At 45.5% G+C, this 17,763-nt stretch overlaps 1 protein-coding gene across 1 annotated transcript; it reads left to right on the top strand.

The window, feature by feature from the left end:
- Positions 1-3,474: 3,474 nt before the first annotated feature.
- On the top strand, positions 3,475-16,362 carry AFMID (arylformamidase). The gene is made up of 11 exons (XM_054975325.1): positions 3,475-3,603; positions 6,527-6,614; positions 9,377-9,481; positions 10,675-10,723; positions 10,908-10,993; positions 11,087-11,159; positions 11,331-11,428; positions 11,594-11,672; positions 12,786-12,918; positions 15,162-15,266; positions 15,926-16,362. The coding sequence occupies exons 1-11, from the start codon at positions 3,574-3,576 to the stop codon at positions 15,953-15,955; spliced, it is 876 nt and encodes a 291-aa protein (XP_054831300.1). The 5' UTR covers positions 3,475-3,573; the 3' UTR covers positions 15,956-16,362.
- Positions 16,363-17,763: the final 1,401 nt, after the last annotated feature.

The raw sequence follows: 17,763 nt of genomic DNA, 5'->3' as shown, positions 1-17,763 counted from the left end.
ATAATATGTAAGGCAACATAGTGGTGAGGTCTATGGTCCCTAACTCATTAGTAAAGCATCTGAGGACCCCTCCCTACAATACTTCTGTCCTATTTGAGTAAAAAGCCTTTTTGAATAATTCCGTTTTTCATTCCCATCATTATTCCCATCAGTACTACCACAGAATGGGTTAGAGAAATGAGAATGCCCTGGGACTCTGGGAGCAATAACCGGCTGATCCTAACCATGAAGCCAGGACATCTGGCTTCGAGACCATCGATTGCCCAAGAGTAACAATACTTACAAAGAAATGGCATATATGTAAAACCGTCCCATGAGAGTTACTTGTGTTTTTAGATTTACCAGCATTGTGTCTCAGAACTTTGGACAAAAATGCCCACTAGTTAGCTCTTACTGTAAATGTGGCAACAGAGACAAGGCATCCCACCAAGTAAGCAAGGAGGGGAGAGCTCACAAAGGAACCTCTTCCCTGAGAGTATTACTCTTAAATATTATCCACCCATCACCTGAAGAATGCCACAGTATGCAGAGTACTCTAACAACCATGTCCACAGAGTGTCTGCTGGCCCTTTGGAAAAAGGGGAGACCATACACTGGTTTAATAATCTTGCCTTATAGCAGTCTCCACACAAAGGACACAGAGTTTCTACCATATGACGATCTCCTATCTAAGGAAGGGAGCTCTGACTCCAGAAAGCTCATACCTTGGAAATCTAGTTGGTCTTTAAGGTGCTACTGGACCCAAATCTTGCATTTCTACTACAAACCAACATGGCTACCCATCTGAAAGTACCATTTGTAAGAAAGCAAGAAATGGCTCTTGCGTCTGACCACAAACCTTTCAGTTCAGTGGAGTTTCCACTATTCAACAAACTGGTAGTGAGCAGTACAACAGCTCTCATTCATTCTTTACAGTCATGGCATATGATAGTGAAGACTAGACAGCGTTCCAACACAATTCCGCACAATGACAAGATTAATATTGTCTCATAATAACAGAGAAACTGTGTGTGTGTGTAATGGGACATCAATGATCTGTTCCACATTCTGATGTTTGAGTGTGTTGGTTTAGTATTATGGGGTGGAGTCTGTGCTGGCTGGTTCTTTATGTTAGTTAAAATTGTAGACTGGATGAGCTCCCTTGTCCTGAAATCAGTAGCTCCCTTCCCTGTATCTCCTTGCTAATAAATTGATGTTGTTATGAACACACGTCTTTGAGTGGGTGTCCGTGTCCTGATTCACGAGCAAAAGTGGGAGTAGCTTTATTTTCACTGTATTCTCAATTTTAAAAAAACCTCACAAGGTGGTTTCCAGTCAGCAATTTATTTCAGATTTGTATTCCGCCCTCCCCCTGTGGACAGCCTTCACAGGGAGGGTTAAGATTTATACACCCCTTTTTCCAGGCCGACAGAGGCTCAGCCTCAGCCATATGCCTGGCGGAACAACTCTGTCTTGCAGGCCCGGCGAAAAGATAGTAGGTCCTGCCGGGCCCTGATTTTAGCAGACAGAGCGTTCCACCAGGTGGGAGCCAGGACCGAAAAGGCCCTGGCTCTAGTTGAGGATAGGCGGGCCTCCTTATGGCCAGGGACTACCAACAGCTGTTTATCCCCTGATTGGAGTGTCCTCTGGGGATATTTTATTTTAAATAAATAAAAATATTGTACAGATTATATACTATACTATTAAGATACATAAAGCAGTAGCACCTAAATTAGGGCAGGTTAGAGCAAATCCAACAGCAATAAAATAGTTGTAAAAAAGTATAATAATAGTTTCTTTCCACCCCACATCAGAGATCTGTGCTCTTCTATACTTGGGTAGACTTTCTATCTGTAAATACTAACAGAATACCTTTGAACTGAACTAAGAGTCTGCATGAAGATTGCAAAATAGGTTACCAGCCTCCTGATGCGGCCTGCCTGTCCTGGAGATCTGGAACTACAACTGATTTTGAGACTACAGAAAACTGTTCCCCTGGAGTTTTGGAGGGCAGACTCATATGGCATCTCCCCCCCACCCCCCACCCCAATGAACTCCATCTCCTCCCCAAACTCTGCCTTCCCCATGCACTACCTCAAAATCTCCAGGAATTTCCCAAGCTGGAGTTGGTAACTCTATAAAGCATACTGGGAAATAGGAACTGCCATGGGTTGGTTGAAGCAAAAAAGTTCCATTCTTTTGCAAGTTTATTTTTTAGAGCATTACCTGACTATAAAAAATAATTCATCCTCAATGTGTGTATGGATTTTAGCTTGCATCAGGAGAAAGACAGTTTACTTAGCTTTCCTGGGGTGTCTGTTCCAAGGCAACCAATGAGCATACATGTGACCTGTATCTCCTGGGAGTCATGCTTAGCATCTGTTTCTTATATACTAATAGCCAAGTGGCCCCGATCTGCAGATATTTAAACTTGTGGATTGGGGCCACTTAGAGCCAAGCTACAATGACGCCTGACACAGGTTGGACACTTGTCAGCTTCCCTCAAGTTTTGATGGGAAATGTAGGCGTCCTGGTCTTGCAGCTGTAATGGAGAGCGAAGCTGTAAAACCAGAACACCTACATTTCCCATCAAAACTTGAGGGAAGCTGACAAGTGTCCAACCTGTGTAAGGCGCCACTTGTAGCTTGGCTCTCAGAAACAAAAAGATGTTTGTGTAATCTTGGGATACTGAAACCCCTTTTTAAACAACCCAAAGCAAAGCATTTTCTGCATTGGTGCAAAAAAGGCCTTTACCTTTGTCAAAGTCCTGGCGGAGGCAGCAGAGACGCCAACTGTGAGAGGGAGACAGGTGGGGGGAAGCAGCTCCTTAGAATTCCCTCCCATTTCTCACCCCCCCCCACCGCAATTTTTAAACTGCTACAATTGCCTGTAAAATGGAAGCAGGGGCAGCCAGCCAGCAGAAAGTAAGCTTTTAGGGGATAGCAGAAGGTCAGCAAGTTAGGGGAGGAAAGGAGGGAGAAGGGAAGGAATGCAGTAAGGTGCATGGGGGGAAATTTACAGGGTGGGCACGAGAGTTCTAGGGAAGGATGGGTGGGTGGCAGGGTGCCCCTTTTCATTCACACCCCTACCAAATGCTTTCCCCCTTTTCCTCTACCCCCTTCCACATAACCTTCCCCTTTGCAACCCCCTCCAAAACACCCTTTCCCTTTGCCCCCCTCCCAAGGACCCTTCCTCTTTGCCCTCATCAAACAGCCTTCTCCTTTGCCCCCTCCTTCCTCCCCTTCACCCTCCTCAAAAATGTTCCCCCTTGGAGGGGGCGCAAAGGGGAATGGTGTTTGGAAAGAAGAAGGTAAAGGGGAAGGCTCTCTGGAAAGGAGGGGGGCAGAAGCACAGTGTGGCTCCCTGGAATTTCCCACCCATGCACATTTTTGTGCGGCCCCACTTGTTTCACTCTTGGGATTGCTGACATAGCTCATGAACTAAGTAAAGGTTACAGGGCAAAATTCCTTCTTCGGTTTGCTGCTGAAGGTTGAATTTAGTCATGTGATTCTATAGCTCTAGTCTAGCGGCTCTGCCGCTCGCAGCTCCCACAGATGTAAGCAATACAAAACAGCCCCCATCTGCAGTGGTGACATGGGAAAGTGGCAAGAAATGACAAAGGAGGTAACAGAATTTGTTAGGCGTAAATTGTGTATTTGCATGTGTTTTGCAATTACTGGCACAGGCAAGAGATGAGGCTTCTTTTAGAAAACAATGTAGCTTATTTTCAAAGAGTAGCCATTTAATGTGGAATTACCATGATTAGTTTTTAATAAAACAGGTCAATATCATAGGCAACCTGTTGTAGTTCAGTGCTTTCTGTGTGGTTTTCTGCTTTTTTTTCTAAACCTGATTTCCAGTAATTTTCTAAAATGTGGTTAGTAGTATGTGGCCTGTCAAAGTACTATGTTTTCAAAGGAACTTTGCCCATGTTCTAGAATGGGACTCAGTCCTGTTGTTGAAAACAGAGTCCCAGTGAAGTCTTGGCATAAAATAAATCAAGGGGTGTGTGTGGTGGGGAAGATTAGTAAAGTATTTTCTTATGCAAGAGGATGACAAAAAGATTTGGTGGGGGGGGGGGTTGCTTTTGTGAAGTGTGCTAAAGATAGGGGGAATCTAAAGTAAATTTAATGTGAAGAAAGTAAACGTAGGTTCTCCTTGGCCATAGCTTGTTGGGGGTGTGTCATTTTTTGATGTATAAAAAAGTGCTGGGACCTTAATCTGTGCAGGAAGATATGCCACACTCTGCAAACACTGCTTCTTAACTCTAAGTCTGTGAAGGAAAGGAAGAGCTCAGTTCTTTGTTGGTGAGGGAAAAGCACCCTGCATATACCCAGGGGTATTTTATTGTACCCTGTCATTGCTGCTTAAAATTATGAGGCAGGAGTGCACTGGCTGATGTCACTTATTGATCTCAGTGTTCCTCAGAATCTGTGAAATAGGACCAATGTGCATATATGGGTTTGACTCACATAATTAATCTCGCCCCCTGTAGCCATGTGTCCATGTGTTTTTCTGTGTGTGGCACATTTGAATCTGTATTGTGTTACCCCTGCCATTATCTGCCAAGCCATGTCCACAGGCTCTGTGGAATAGTGGGGGTTGTAATAGAGTCGTAATTTCCTGTAGGTAGTGGAGGGGGAAAGGAGCACAGAAATAATTCATTTGTGGGCAACCTAGCCATTCGTTTGAAACAAACAAAAATTCCTCATTGCCAAATATTAAGGATGAGCTCTATAATAGTAATCTTCAAACTGTGTCCTAGGGAGCCTTCAGGTTCCTCAGAAGTTTGTTGTGCATTTGCCAGTGTCAAAATGGGTAATTCCCTGAAGTACAACATATGTTTCTTTTATTATTTCAACATTTATAGCTTGTTTTTCTCTTTAATGGGTACCTGAAGTAGCTTACATTGTTCTCTGCTCCTCTACATTATCCTGAACAAAAACAACCCTGTGAAGTAGACTAGGTTGAGAGAAACTGACTGGCCTGAGGTCACAGAGTACTTTTGTGTCAGAGTGTTGATTCGGCCTTGAGTTACACCATGCTGGCTTGCCCACTGCTGTGGAGCTTTCCCTCAGCAAGCGATCTTGTGGGAATTGTAAGCCCACTTTCAGTTCATAGGCCAAGCTACAAGTGACGAATGACACTTGAATGGCAAGTGAACAGACCCTGTTCACTTGCGCTCCACTTGCGTGATCTAGTGGAGTGCAAGTGGAGCGCAAGTGAACAGGGAGGAATACATGTGAGAGCGGGACCACAAGTGACGCCTAACACAGGTTGGACACTTGTCAGCTTCCCTCAAGTTTTGGCGGGAAATGTAGGCAACTTGGCGGAATGTTGGACAAGTGACAGTTGAAAAGTCCATTGGACAGCAGTCAGAGAGTCAAGCTGCAAGACCAGAACACCTACATTTCCCATCAAAACTTGAGGGAAGCTGACAAGTGTCCAACCTGTGTCAGGCGTCACTTGTGGTCCCACTCTCAGTCTGTTCACTTGCCGTTCAAGTGTCATTCATCACTTGTAGCTTGGCCCATAGTGGCCCAGTTAGCACCCTGCATGAAGTGGAAGGATTCTCTGTAACTTGAGTAACTTCCATTAGCTAGTGTGCAGTATCCCTTAATGGACAAATGTGATGTGGAATTGAATTGGCCAGACAATACTTGATGGTGTCCTCATGTCCTCTACAGGTATGCTGATGCCATTTTAAAGTGATTTTAAAATGCTGTAATGGCCTGGTTCTGATCAGCCCACAGTGTTCCTGACTGAGGCACTCTTGTTCCTCCCCCGCCTCACCTTTTCAAGGGCTAAAACAACTCTCTCTGCGTGTGGCTATTTTGGTACTTGAAAAGGCATGGGAGGGGTCAAGATCACCTCAGCCCACCATGCTGTGGGCCTGCTTAGGACTGGACCTTCAAGTCATTTTAAAATCACTTTAAAATGGTGTGGTCTCCATGGTGGACACAAGACATGATGGTCAAGTTTAGCCCTAAGTAACAGTGCAATCCTGAGTTACACTGTAATTCTGCTTATGATCACACTATAAGTTACTGTTTTCTCTTACAGAGCTATTTCCTCTTTTAACTTCCTGCTACCTTTAGCCAGGCCTGTTGCAGAGATGGGGGAGGGGGCACGCACAGACAGGCTGTTGAATTTTTGTTTTTGAAACACGTGTATTTGCTACAAATGTAGCTTGAGTGTTTCCAGACACATGCATTTTCCAGCTAAGAAAAATAAAAACCCATTGTAATTTTTCAGCTTTTTGCAAACTTTGTGCCTGTAACTTGGAATAGTTGTGCCTTGTCTGTGATCCTCCAATCTGGCCAGTAATTTACAAGACTAGTTGAAACATAATTCTTATCTCCCTGTTCTCTTTTAATATATAACCATTTATCAGTTCTGGTTTGGGATTAGAGTCCCTTCTGAATCTGCTAGTGCTTCTCTGTCCTGTCCTAGTTTTGTTGTTTCTGGGCAAAAAAAAAAAGGTGGACGAAGGTGTGCGTGTGTGTTACTGGTGTGGCCATATTAGCCATATTCTCTCTCTTTGCAGGAGCTGGAAACTCAGTACTCCCCTAGCAAGTGGTCTCCAAGGGTGGTCAAGGATGTGATTGAGGCTCATATAGAGGCAACAACTGACGGTAAAGAGTCTGGGGCAGTTGGAGACTGAGAGCCAAGCTACAAGTGACGCCTGACACAGGTTGGACACTTGTCGGCTTCTCTCAAGTTTTGATGGGAAATGTAGGCATCCTGGTCTTGCAGCTGTAACAGAGAGCCAAGCTGTAAAACCAGGACACCTACATTTCCCATCAAAACTTGAAGTAAACTGACAAGTGTTCAACCTGTGTAAGGCATCACTTGTAGCTTGGCTCTAAGACTCAAGCTAGACATGATGTTTTTTAGGGAACTGGACTGGGGTTCTCCTGATCCAATTCTTTCGCTGCCTCTACATTGCAGCAACATGGAACTTACTTCCCCAAACAATAAAGGCTGGATTCAGATTGAGACTGTGGCACTGGGGGGGGGGGCAGAGGACCTTCTGCCTCCTCCATGCCATTTTAAGGAACCCAAATGACTCCAAGGGGCGCTGCAACAGTCCTGTAGTGAAACCAGTAACACCCCCTGGGGCAATTTTGGCTCTGGAGGCAGAGTCCCTCCTCTCCGGGTGCTGCAGTCCTGATTCAAGTCAGGCCGTGCAGTGCCTGGGGAAGTAAGCTCACTTTACACACCATGTGGCTGTGGGGAAGGTAAGTGGGGTCAGGGGAACCTCAACTTGACTCTCTAAAAAGTCATGTGTAGTTTACGCCTTAACAAAGTGCAAAGTGGGAGAGGCAGAAAGCCTCCAGGTTCTAATAGAGCACCTAGTGCCTGGGGGTTTGGAGGCTTCCTGAGAAAGAATGTGGGTGGCCTTTGATCTGAGCAACTAAGAGCCAAGCTACAAGTGACTTTTTTCACACGTCTTGTTCTTGCAAGTTTTCCTGGGAACTGAAGTCCCAGTGTCCTTCCCCTCTCTGTTAGAATCGCTGCCTGAAGAGCCAGAGAAAGCCGGCTACAGCAGCAGCTTTTGCAAATCCAGAGCAGCTCCCCGGGAGCAAGATGCTGAGGGAAAAAGCTGCAGCTGCCCACCCCCAAAGAGCAGGCTTGTGACTGAAGGAACGATTTTCAAAAGCTGCTGCTGCAGCCGGCTTTCTCTGGCTCTTCAGGCAGCGATTCTAACAGAGATGAGAAGGACACTGGGACTTCAGTTCCCAGGAAAACTTGCGAAAACAATCAAGTGTTCTATGCATGAAAAAAGTCACTTGTAGCTTGACTCTCAGAGCCAAGCCACAAGTGATGAATTACACTTGCCTGGCAAGTGAACAGACGTGTATTCCTCCCTGTTCACTTGCCAGGCAAGTGTAATTTGTCACTTGTAGCTTGGCTCTCAGGCAACACTTGAGTTCTTGACTCAGGGTGCATTGTCCCTTAACACCAATGAGTTACGCTTTTAATATTAAAAGGTTCTGTGCATGAGCTCTTGCTCTGTTATGGAAATTCTTGTTTTTTAAAAATGACATCTGGCCATGTGGGAGTATGTCTGTGTTTATGTCTGTGTTTGTTTGTGTGAGAGAGAGACTCCCTGTAGAAAGAGCTAGAGGGCACACTTTCTGGAGACAAATGATCAGCCTTTTTCCTGCTGGGATTGGCTAGCATGGCAAAACCTACTTTGATTTTCCTCACACCCTTGTAGGACAATGTGTAGTTCTAAACATTACTGTATGGACCAGGGGTCCCCAACATCATACCTGTGGGCACCATGACACCCTCCAAGCCCTTTCCTGGTGCCTGCTAAGTGTTTTTAAAACATGGGCAAGGCCAGCTGAGGCTTTTGCACAGCAAGGCTTCTGAGAGCCAAGCTACAAGTGACACCTTACACAGGTTGGACACTTGTCAGCTTATCTCAAGTTTTGATGGGAAACTTAGGCATCCTGGTTTTACTGCTTGGCTCTCCATTACAGCTGCAATACCAGGATGCCTATATTTCCCATCAAAACTTGAGGGAAGCTGACAAGTGTCCAACCTGTGTCAGGCGGCACTTGTAGCTTGGCTCTGATTGGCCATTGGAGATTTGATTGGCTGTGCAGATTTTTAAACATGTTGCTTTGGCAGCAGCTGCTACTACAGTACAAGAGTCTTCACTGTGTGACTGAAGAGAAGCTATGGCAGCCATTTTATGACTGGGTCTGCCTCCTGAGGCAGCCATTTCGTAACTGCATCCACAATGCTTCGGGTTGCCAGGTCTCTCTCACCTCCTGCTGGGAGGGTAGCACCTGGGAACCCTGACCATGCTGTCAGAATCCCAAAGTTGCCCACAGGTTCAAAAGGTTTGGGAACCTCTAATATTAGGCTTACCATTCCTCAGTGGGGGTGAGGGATTCCCTTCACCCAGCCTTCACCCCCTCCTCCCACCTCTCACCTAGCTGGTAGGGGGAATAAGAGTACAGGAACACAGTGCTAGCAGCGAAGTGTGCTCCCATGTGCTCAGCACTCCTGCACACTCCTGCGTCGCACGAGGAGTGACGTTATTCCTGGTGCAATGCAAAAGTAATGGGTCACACCAGGGGCCGATTGAGTGAACATTGCCCCCAGATTTAGCAATTTTCACTCAATAGGATTGGGTATGATCCATTATTTTCATTTCATGCCAGGAATGATGTAAATCCTGGTGCGACATGGGATTCTCCGGAGCACACACATGCAAAGCGAGTGGGAAAGGTAAGTCCCCCCCCCGTGCAACTCCCCATCCCCCAGTTTGCCCCCCCTCTAGGGACCTGGCAATTCTACCTGGTATAGACCCTTTCCTCTGAGAAATGTGGGAGAGGTGCCCAGATATGATGATATGGTTGTTTTCTTCACTCTGCAGCTACCTGCAAAGCCCAGGCTGCCACCCAGACTCTGTTGAATGTCCCTTATGGGCTTGGAGAGGGAGAGAAACTTGATGTGTATCTTCCTAAAGAGCCATCTCAAAGTAAGAACTCAAGGGATGCCCTGGAATGAAAGGAACAGGGAGAAGCGAAATGGTGGTATGCTCGGCTGTGACTAGAAATGTCATATTTCTGGGATAAAAACCTGTTTTTCCCCATTCCCACTCCCCCTGGAAAAATGGGAATTTTGGGGGAAATTGAAATACATACAATACTTTCCTGTGAAACCTAGAACTGTTTTGTTGCTATAACACCATGTAACACATAATTTATAATAACATATAAAATTGTATTAATAGGAATATTTATGGAATTTAAAAGTATGAATGCCATAGTTTTTAATGAACAAAATAGGGCCGATTCCAGACGGCCCTCCCCATTGCAAAACGTCGTGCGTCGTCGTGCAGAAAACATGAAATATCGCGTTTTCTGCACGACGACGCGCGACGTTTTGCAATGGGGAGGGCCGTCTGGAATCGGCCTAGCATGTAGACCAAATATTTAAGCAGAAGAAAGCTTCCAATTGCTACCGCCTATATGTTCTTACCATATTTCATTTATTCTACAAGAAAAAATTTCTTTTTTTTTCATTGCTCCCTCCAAACGTTTTGGGTTTTCCATCAAAAAATTTGGACTAACACCTTGCCTTAAAAAGCATTTCTTTTATTCCAAAATGAAAAAAAATAGTTTTTTAAGGGTTTCTCAAAATTTCCCAATTTTTCATTGATAAAATCCTCAGACCGTTTCACACTATACATTATGAGTGATTAAAACCTTGTCTTAAAAAGAGGTTAACTTATTTGAAAAAAAAATCATAAGATATTTTTAGGGTTCCCTAAAATATCACAGTTTCATCACTGAAAAAAATGAAAAGAAGTCCTCAGGGGGGAAATGGGGAGGAAACACCCTCCCCCCTGTTTTTTCTATTTTTCTTCTGGACCTTCACATCTCTAGTTGTGACTAAGAGCCAAGCTACAAGTGCCGCCAGACACAGGTTGGACACTTGTCAGCTTCCCTCAAGTTTGTAATGGAGAGCCAAGCTGTAAAACCAGGACGCCTACATTTCCCATCAAAACTTGAGGTAAGCTGACAAGTGCCCAACCTGTGTAACGCGTCACTTGTAGCTTGGCTCTGAGAGCTATCCTGGGAGAAAAAAGGGGAAGAAAGGGAGTAGGGCAGTACAGCAGTGCTAGGTGGTGGGCTTTGCTGCTTGTTTATCCACTGCATCTCTTTTCAGCCTTTCCCCTGGTCATCTACATTCATGGTGGCTACTGGCAATTGCTGAGGTGAGTGCTGTACGGTCCTTATGCAAAGAAGAGCAGTGGCCCTGGGCTTTTGACCGTAGGACTCAAAAGGGAAACCTCCTCAGCCAATAGAACTCCCCACCTCTTCATGGGACTCCTATTCTCTCTGTTCTAATGCTAGTGATGGATAGTGACCATTTCCCCCTTTTTGTCTTCCCACTTCAAGCAAAGACGTTTCGGGCTTTGCTGCAGGGCCTCTAGTGACCCATGGCATTGCCTTGGCTGCAGTAGACTATGACGTGGCCCCCAAAGGTAAGTGATTCTGGTGGAAGCAGTTTCCCCCCTCCCAGCTCTACTCTCATTACCGTATCATGGAAAACTTGAATTTTTGTGCTTTTTACCCAGGCAGGCTGGAGGAGATGGTCCAACAGGTGCGGCGTAGTGTAGCTTTTGCAGTTCAACAATATACAGGGATCAGGTAGGAGCTACATACATGCTTTTGAGCTGCTACATGTCTCCATGTAGCGGTCTGGAGAGGGCGAGCCCTATCCTATCCAAGTCCAGCAAGGGGCTGCTAGAGACCTCTGCTACAGTGCTGTCCTAGCTTCTTCTCACAGGCTCATTGCAACTCCATCTCATTTGCTCTTAGTGGTATTTATTTGCTTGGACATTCTGCAGGAGCTCACTTGGCAGCCATGGCGCTTTCCACAGACTGGACAGAGTTTGATGTTGTGCCAAACATCAAAGGTACTTGGTTGGAAGACATCCGTCCCCTTATTCAAACCTTTTGAATCTGATATTCCACACCCTCACTAGCATTCTGGAATATTAGATAGAGTGTCCTTAATGGCAGGAGTTGTTCTAACATGACTTTCCCCTTACGAAGTCTCTATGGGTTTGGCTGTTTTCCAGGAGCCTTTCTAGTGAGTGGTTTGTATGACCTGGAGCCTATAATACACACCTATGTCAATGATGTACTGCACACAAGTTGGTGAGTGTTGCATCTTGGAACAGGAATGCTAAGCTTATGGAGGACATAAAAACTGCAGTGGGCTCCTTAAGATGGTGATGGTGATGATTTATGTCATTTATAGTCCGTCTTTCTCACTGAAACTCAAGGCGGATTACACAGTATGAAATTAGTACTATCAGTATCGAGTAAATGTCAATACAGTATCAAGGACATTTCCATAAATAATGCCATGGGGTAAATAGATACAAGTTTAAAAGACATAGGCTGTTTCCACACGGCTTACCTTGTTCCGGAAAACAGCGAAATCTCACACGAAAGCTCGTGAGAAAACGCTGTTATTGTGTCTTCTTGCGCAATAACAGCGTCTTCTCATGCGATTTTATGCGAGATTTTGCTGTTTTCCAGAACAAGGTAAGCCATGTGGAAACGGCCATAGTATTAGCAAGATTATTATGCTCCCCCTCCCATGCTTGGTTCCATAGTTTACTATTGATAGCAGCCCACAGCAAATGAATGGGTTACCAACATCTTTGCAGCCCAGGCACTGTGGCCTTTCAGCTCCTTGCTCATGAATAAGCACACGGAGTGCTAAAGAGGTTGCTGTATACAATCCACAGATGATTGTTTGGCCTCCTGTCAGCTGAATACCTCTGGCTTAGGGCCTCATTACACACAGGCTGAGCACAGATACTGATGGTATGACAAAAGGCGTATAGTTTTGTTGAAGATGTGTATAATCACATTCATACATCACGTCTGAGTTCTGTTCTATTGTATTCCCCTAGGTTGCCACCAGTTAAATTTCAGGCTTTTATCACCAAATACATGCAGTCCCCAGACTGCTCATCTGTCTTTGCTGTCCCTTAGAATCTGTCCACATGCACATTTTGCCAGCTGTGCTTATGTTTTGCCTTTTTCACATTTCTTATCAGGATATTTTAATGCAATCTTTTCGCTTTTCGCTTCACTGCACGCACATGCGCACATGCACATTCTTCTATATAAATGCTTGTAAAAACAAGTTCTGTACAAAATTTGGTATTCCCTTGTTTTATCAGAAGCCCTGCAAACTCCATCCAACTGTGCCTTCTTCTGATCTCTGCCCTGCTTTACCTCTTTGTCTTTTCCTAGGGAAGTGGCCCAATTAAACAGTCCTTTGCGGTGTGCCCCTAAGTTGGAGGGCAGGAGGGGATGCCCTGTGCTGATTGCTGTGGCACAACACGACTCTCCTGAATTTCGCAGACAGTCCTGGGAGTATTGTGAGGTGCGTTGGGAACTGGGTCAAAGGGTCAAAGGAGGCTGGGTCAAACAGTCAAAGGAGGCTGGGTCAAAGGGTCAAAGGAGGCTGGTCAGAGTCCCTTTATTACCAAAGTCTTGCAATTCCTCACATATTGGTGGTGTGCTAGTCAGTTAAGAATTAGATTGAAAAAGCCAATGATGCAAATAACAATCAAACAGACTGTTTAACAAAGACTTGGTTACACTCCTGTGAGCAAATGTATGGATTGGTCTTTGTGTCCATATTTTGGTGCGTGGACTTTTGTGTGTGAAACGATGTATAATGTACAACGTTCTTAATGTTTAGAAGTGATTCTTAGAATGTTTTATAGAAATCACTGTGTTTGAAGAATTGCTTGTGCATCATCCCCTTAAGCTAGTCTCCTTGGTGAGATTGATTAGTGGATCTAACTAATCCCAAGTAAAGCTCCATCTCTGATGTCAGAAACTATTGCTACCAGTTAGAGAACTATTACAGGACTAGCAACAAAGCCCGCTGTAGGAAAAAATACAATGGGCTCTAGAAAGGCGAGGGTGGGCAGGTAAGCATTGCGTCCTCCTCCATGACTGATCCCAGCCGGATGGAGGCAGGGGCGCAGGCATTGCCACCTCCTCCGCACCTAACCCCGGCTGAGTGAAGGGGAGGGTGGGCATTGCCGCCTGCTCCGCACCTGATCCCAGCTGGTTGAAGGAGGGACAGGCTTTTCCACCTGCTCTGCTCCTGATTCCAGCTGGGTGAAGTGGGGGTGGGCATTGCCAACTGCTCCACTCCTGATCCCTGCCAGATGAAGTTGGGGGTGGGTACTAACTCCTGCTCTGTGCCTGATCTACGCTGGGTGAAGGGGGATGGGCATTGCCTCATGCTCCACTCCTGATCCTGGCTGGGTGGAGGGCGGGCATTGCCCACCTGCTTCACGCCTGTACCCTGCTGGGTGAAGGCAGGGGCAGGCAGTCAAGCAGTCAAGCAAACCTTTATTGGCATATATAAAATATAAAATTTTAAATACAGAGACTCCATACAAAATGAGATAAGGCGGGGACAGGCATTGTCACTTGCTCCGCTCCTGATCTCTGCTGGGTGAAGGGGGGGCAGGCATTCTCACTTGCTTTGCTCCTGATCCGAGCTGGGTTAAAGTGGGATGGGCATTTCCACCTGCTCCGCTCCTGATCCCAGCTGGGTGATGGCAGGGGGGGGGGCATTGCCACCTGCTCTGCTCCTGATTGCAGCTGGGTGAAGGCAGAAGGCAGGAATTGCCATCTGATCCACTCCTGATCCCAGCTGGGTGAAGGTGGGGCAGGCATTGCCACTTGCTCTGCTCCTGATCCTAGCTCAGTGAAGATGGGGAGTAGGCATTGCCACCTGCTCTCCTCCTGATCCCAGCTGGGTGAAGGCAAAAGACTTGCCTTGCCACCTGCTCTGCTCATGATCCCAGCTGGGTGAAGGTGGGGGGCAGGCATTGCCACCTCCTCCTGATCCCAGTTGGGTGAAGGTGGAGGGTGGCCATTTCCACTTGCTCTGCTCCTGATTCCAGCTGCGTGAAGGCAGGGGGCGGGCATTGCGGCCTGCTCTGCACATGATCCTGGCCTGGGCTTCCTACCATGGTGCGCTCTCTGAAGGTCTAGCTGCCTCATCTGGACTTCCCTCCACAGCAGCGCCCTCTGGTGGCACACCAGGGTAGGAAGTGAGTTGTCTTGAATACGCTTAGCCTTTTATATAGTAGGATGGTTCCTCCATATTAATGGCTCTACATTTCTGTTACAAAAAGGGACTGTGGCCCAAACTGGTTGTCCTTTGTCAAAAAGGGATTATTTGTCCAGGTAGCCCAAATGTAGACTGGAAATGTTATTCTCCTGTAAGTCCCAGAGGTCCAAAACCCCAAATGCTCTAGGTGACCCTCTTGAGCCATATTGAATTTTGGGGTTCTGTTACATATAGTATTTAGGGTTATATAGATCAAACTATTTGTCCGAAAAGTGAGTGTCTGCCTGGGCTGCGACTCTTGCTTACTCCTTGCTTAATTCTTAAATAAGGTCTTTTATATTCTGCACTTAGCATTATTGGTCTACCTATCTACCATGGCTCTTACTTGTCTACCGGGTGTATGTATGGGTAAACCACCACTCTGCCTCCAAATCCTAGTTGCCTAGCCTTCAAACAAATGCATTTCTAGGTACCAGCAGCTACTAGATTCAAGATAGTTTCCTTAGATGCCTTCTGCTTCCTCGCAGGCGCTACGCTCAGCTGGCTGGAGTGCCTCCTTGCTGGACATTGCAGACACAGATCACTTTGATGTGGCTGAGAAACTCTCCCACGAGGACTATCTTCTCACACAGGTACAAAACTAACTAACGGAACTCACGCTGCCTCTCAAGATTCTGTGATTCATTTGCATGGCATTGAGAACTGATAATGGTAGCTAGTAGCAAGCAAGCCTTCCGAAGATGCTCGTACAAAATTATTGGACTTTCTATCAATGTAAAATGTGTCAACCGAGGGTCAAGTCAGAAATGGAATGGACAGTGAGGCCCCCTGCATACAAAAGCCTTTCACCACGTGAGTTACTTTTCCTGAGTGGTGTGTTTGCATGTTGCTAGATTATTCTCACACAGTGATGGTCAATGTGGTGGTGATGATCCCAAGATCTTGCTCATCCAAGTGTCACCATCTCTACCAATGAAGTTCTGATCAAGCACAAAAGATAACTGGCACTGGCCATGTGATTGGAATATTCATCCACACCCCTGCCATGGCATGGGATTGTCCCATAAAGAAGTGGCTTTTGTGCTGTGTTTGTGTGTGTGTGTATGTGTGAGTGAGTGAGAGAGAAAGAGAGAGAAACTGACCCCTAACTTTAGCTTTACTCTTTGCTTCTTGCACTTATGCTTTCTCTGAATTCCAAAATAGTTAATTTCTTTGCCCTTTCCAAATACTTACACAGTCTGTTCAACAAAGACATATATAACTGGAACATGCTTTCTTCTTGATGTTTCAGGTTATTTTGCATATGATTTCAAGAGACTGATGGGTTGGAAAGAGATGAAGCCCTCAACCCCAAATCTTTCTGCACCTTCGATGATCATGCTGCGTCGTTCATGTACACTTGTCCTACCTCCAATGTGTTTCTGCCAGTGCCTTCATATTTCAAACTGAGAATGGACTTCTCCATTCTCCAAACTTCACTCTCCTTTCTCGACAACAATTGTAGTCAATCTGGAGATTTCTTTCGAACAGACATGAAATGAAATGCTGACGCCTACTCTTTCTGCTTGATTTTCTCCAAAGTATTGTTGAAGGGAACATAGTTCCTTTCTTGCGGACTGCATGAAAATTACATGGAGACAGCCTTTCAAGAAGACTTTGGATTCCTCCCTCCTGATCCTGTGAAAAACTTCCTTCCAGCTTACTGAAAACATTAAAATAAAATTAGAGCATAAATTGCAACTGCATTCCTGTTATAATTCACCCAGGAGCTGGTCTGGAAATGAAGCTGAGTACATAATTGCTGCATAAATCTCTACTTTTCCTTATTGTACCAGCAGCTAGCTGAAGGGGGGTTTCTTAGCTGCATGCTTTTCTCTGAAACATGGGGCCCATATCAAGCTGCTTAACACTCAGGCAGATCATTCGTCCATTTAACCTGTTACTGTCTACTGCGGCAAAGCAATTCTGAGGTTTTTCCCAACTCTGCTACCTGAACATTTAAAAAAAAACAATCCGTAGATCCCAGAGACTGCTGCCTTCTGCATGCAAAGCATATGCTCTTTAGCTGGGCCCTCATAAAATGTTCAGTAGGGGCAAGTTCCCTTCCCTCTTAGCACAATGCAAAAGGAGTCTTGAAACAGACACATAGGAAGCAGTAAACTGTGAACAGAGCCCATATGCTCAGAGGAACGTTACAGAATGTGGCGTCAAGGAAGTTTCTGTTGTGGAGCACTCAATAGGTTTTAGAAGAACGTAGGAATTTATAACACAATTGCCACTCTAACAATACTGGAACAATGTATTGTCGAAGGCTTTCACGGCCGGAGAACAATGGTTGTTGTGGGTTTTCCGGGCTGTATTGCCATGGTCATGACATGAGAGATCTCTGTCTTTTGGTGCTACACCTCTGAAGATGCCAGCCACAGCTGCTGGCGAAACGTCAGGAACTACAATGCCAAGACCACGGCAATACAGCCCGGAAAACCCACAACAACCATAATCCTGGAACAGTCTGTTCTTGAAGTTTTTTATGCCTCCTGTTTGAGTGACTGAGAGAGACACTTGTATCCTGATGACCCTTACTGGGTAATGCCCGTTGTCATGGCAGTCCTCTTCTTTGCTAGGAATTGAACTAATGATTATGTGCATGTTTCTCCCCTTTCTGCATTTGGGTAAATGAGGGCTGGCCAAAGTATATTGAGAGTAGCAGAACAGGTTAGAGAGCCAGATTAGGATCTGGAAGACCCAGCTTCAAATCTCCACTCTGCCATGAAAGCTTGCTGGATGACCTCGGGACAGTCATATTCTCTCAGCTTAACCTACTTTACAGGGTTATTATGAAGATCAAATGGGGGGAAGGATAATGATGTGAGCAAATTGGGGACAAAGGCAGGATATAAATAAATAAATAACATATACATGTCCTTAAGACTGTGGATGCTTCAAACTGGAACTAGACACTGCTCTAAGCTACTTTAAAATCTGGTCCACACTTACATTGTTAAAAAAAATAAAAGAGTCCATTAGCGCCTTTAAGAACTTTATTGTTCTCTTCATCAGAAAAACTGTGGTTCTCGAAAGCTCATGCTACAATACAGTTGGTTAGTCTTAAAGGTGCTACTGGACTCT

This window comes from Eublepharis macularius, chromosome 4 (genome assembly GCF_028583425.1).
Source record: "Eublepharis macularius isolate TG4126 chromosome 4, MPM_Emac_v1.0, whole genome shotgun sequence".
In the NCBI taxonomy this organism is placed as follows: Eukaryota; Metazoa; Chordata; class Lepidosauria; order Squamata; family Eublepharidae; genus Eublepharis; species Eublepharis macularius.
The sequence above is the reverse complement of the archived record's forward strand: the minus strand, read 5'-3'. Positions and strand labels throughout refer to the sequence as shown.

What these genes read in the sequence shown, in the direction of transcription:
- AFMID (XM_054975325.1), top strand. Translation starts at nt 3,574, where the DNA reads ATGGGAAAGTGGCAAGAAATGACAAAGGAG. An exon ending in TCCTAAAGAGCCATCTCAAA is followed by an intron (nt 9,482 to 10,674) that starts GTAAGAACTCAA and finishes ATCTCTTTTCAG; the next exon opens with CCTTTCCCCTGGTCATCTAC. An exon ending in GGCTACTGGCAATTGCTGAG is followed by an intron (nt 10,724 to 10,907) that starts GTGAGTGCTGTA and finishes TCCCACTTCAAG; the next exon opens with CAAAGACGTTTCGGGCTTTG.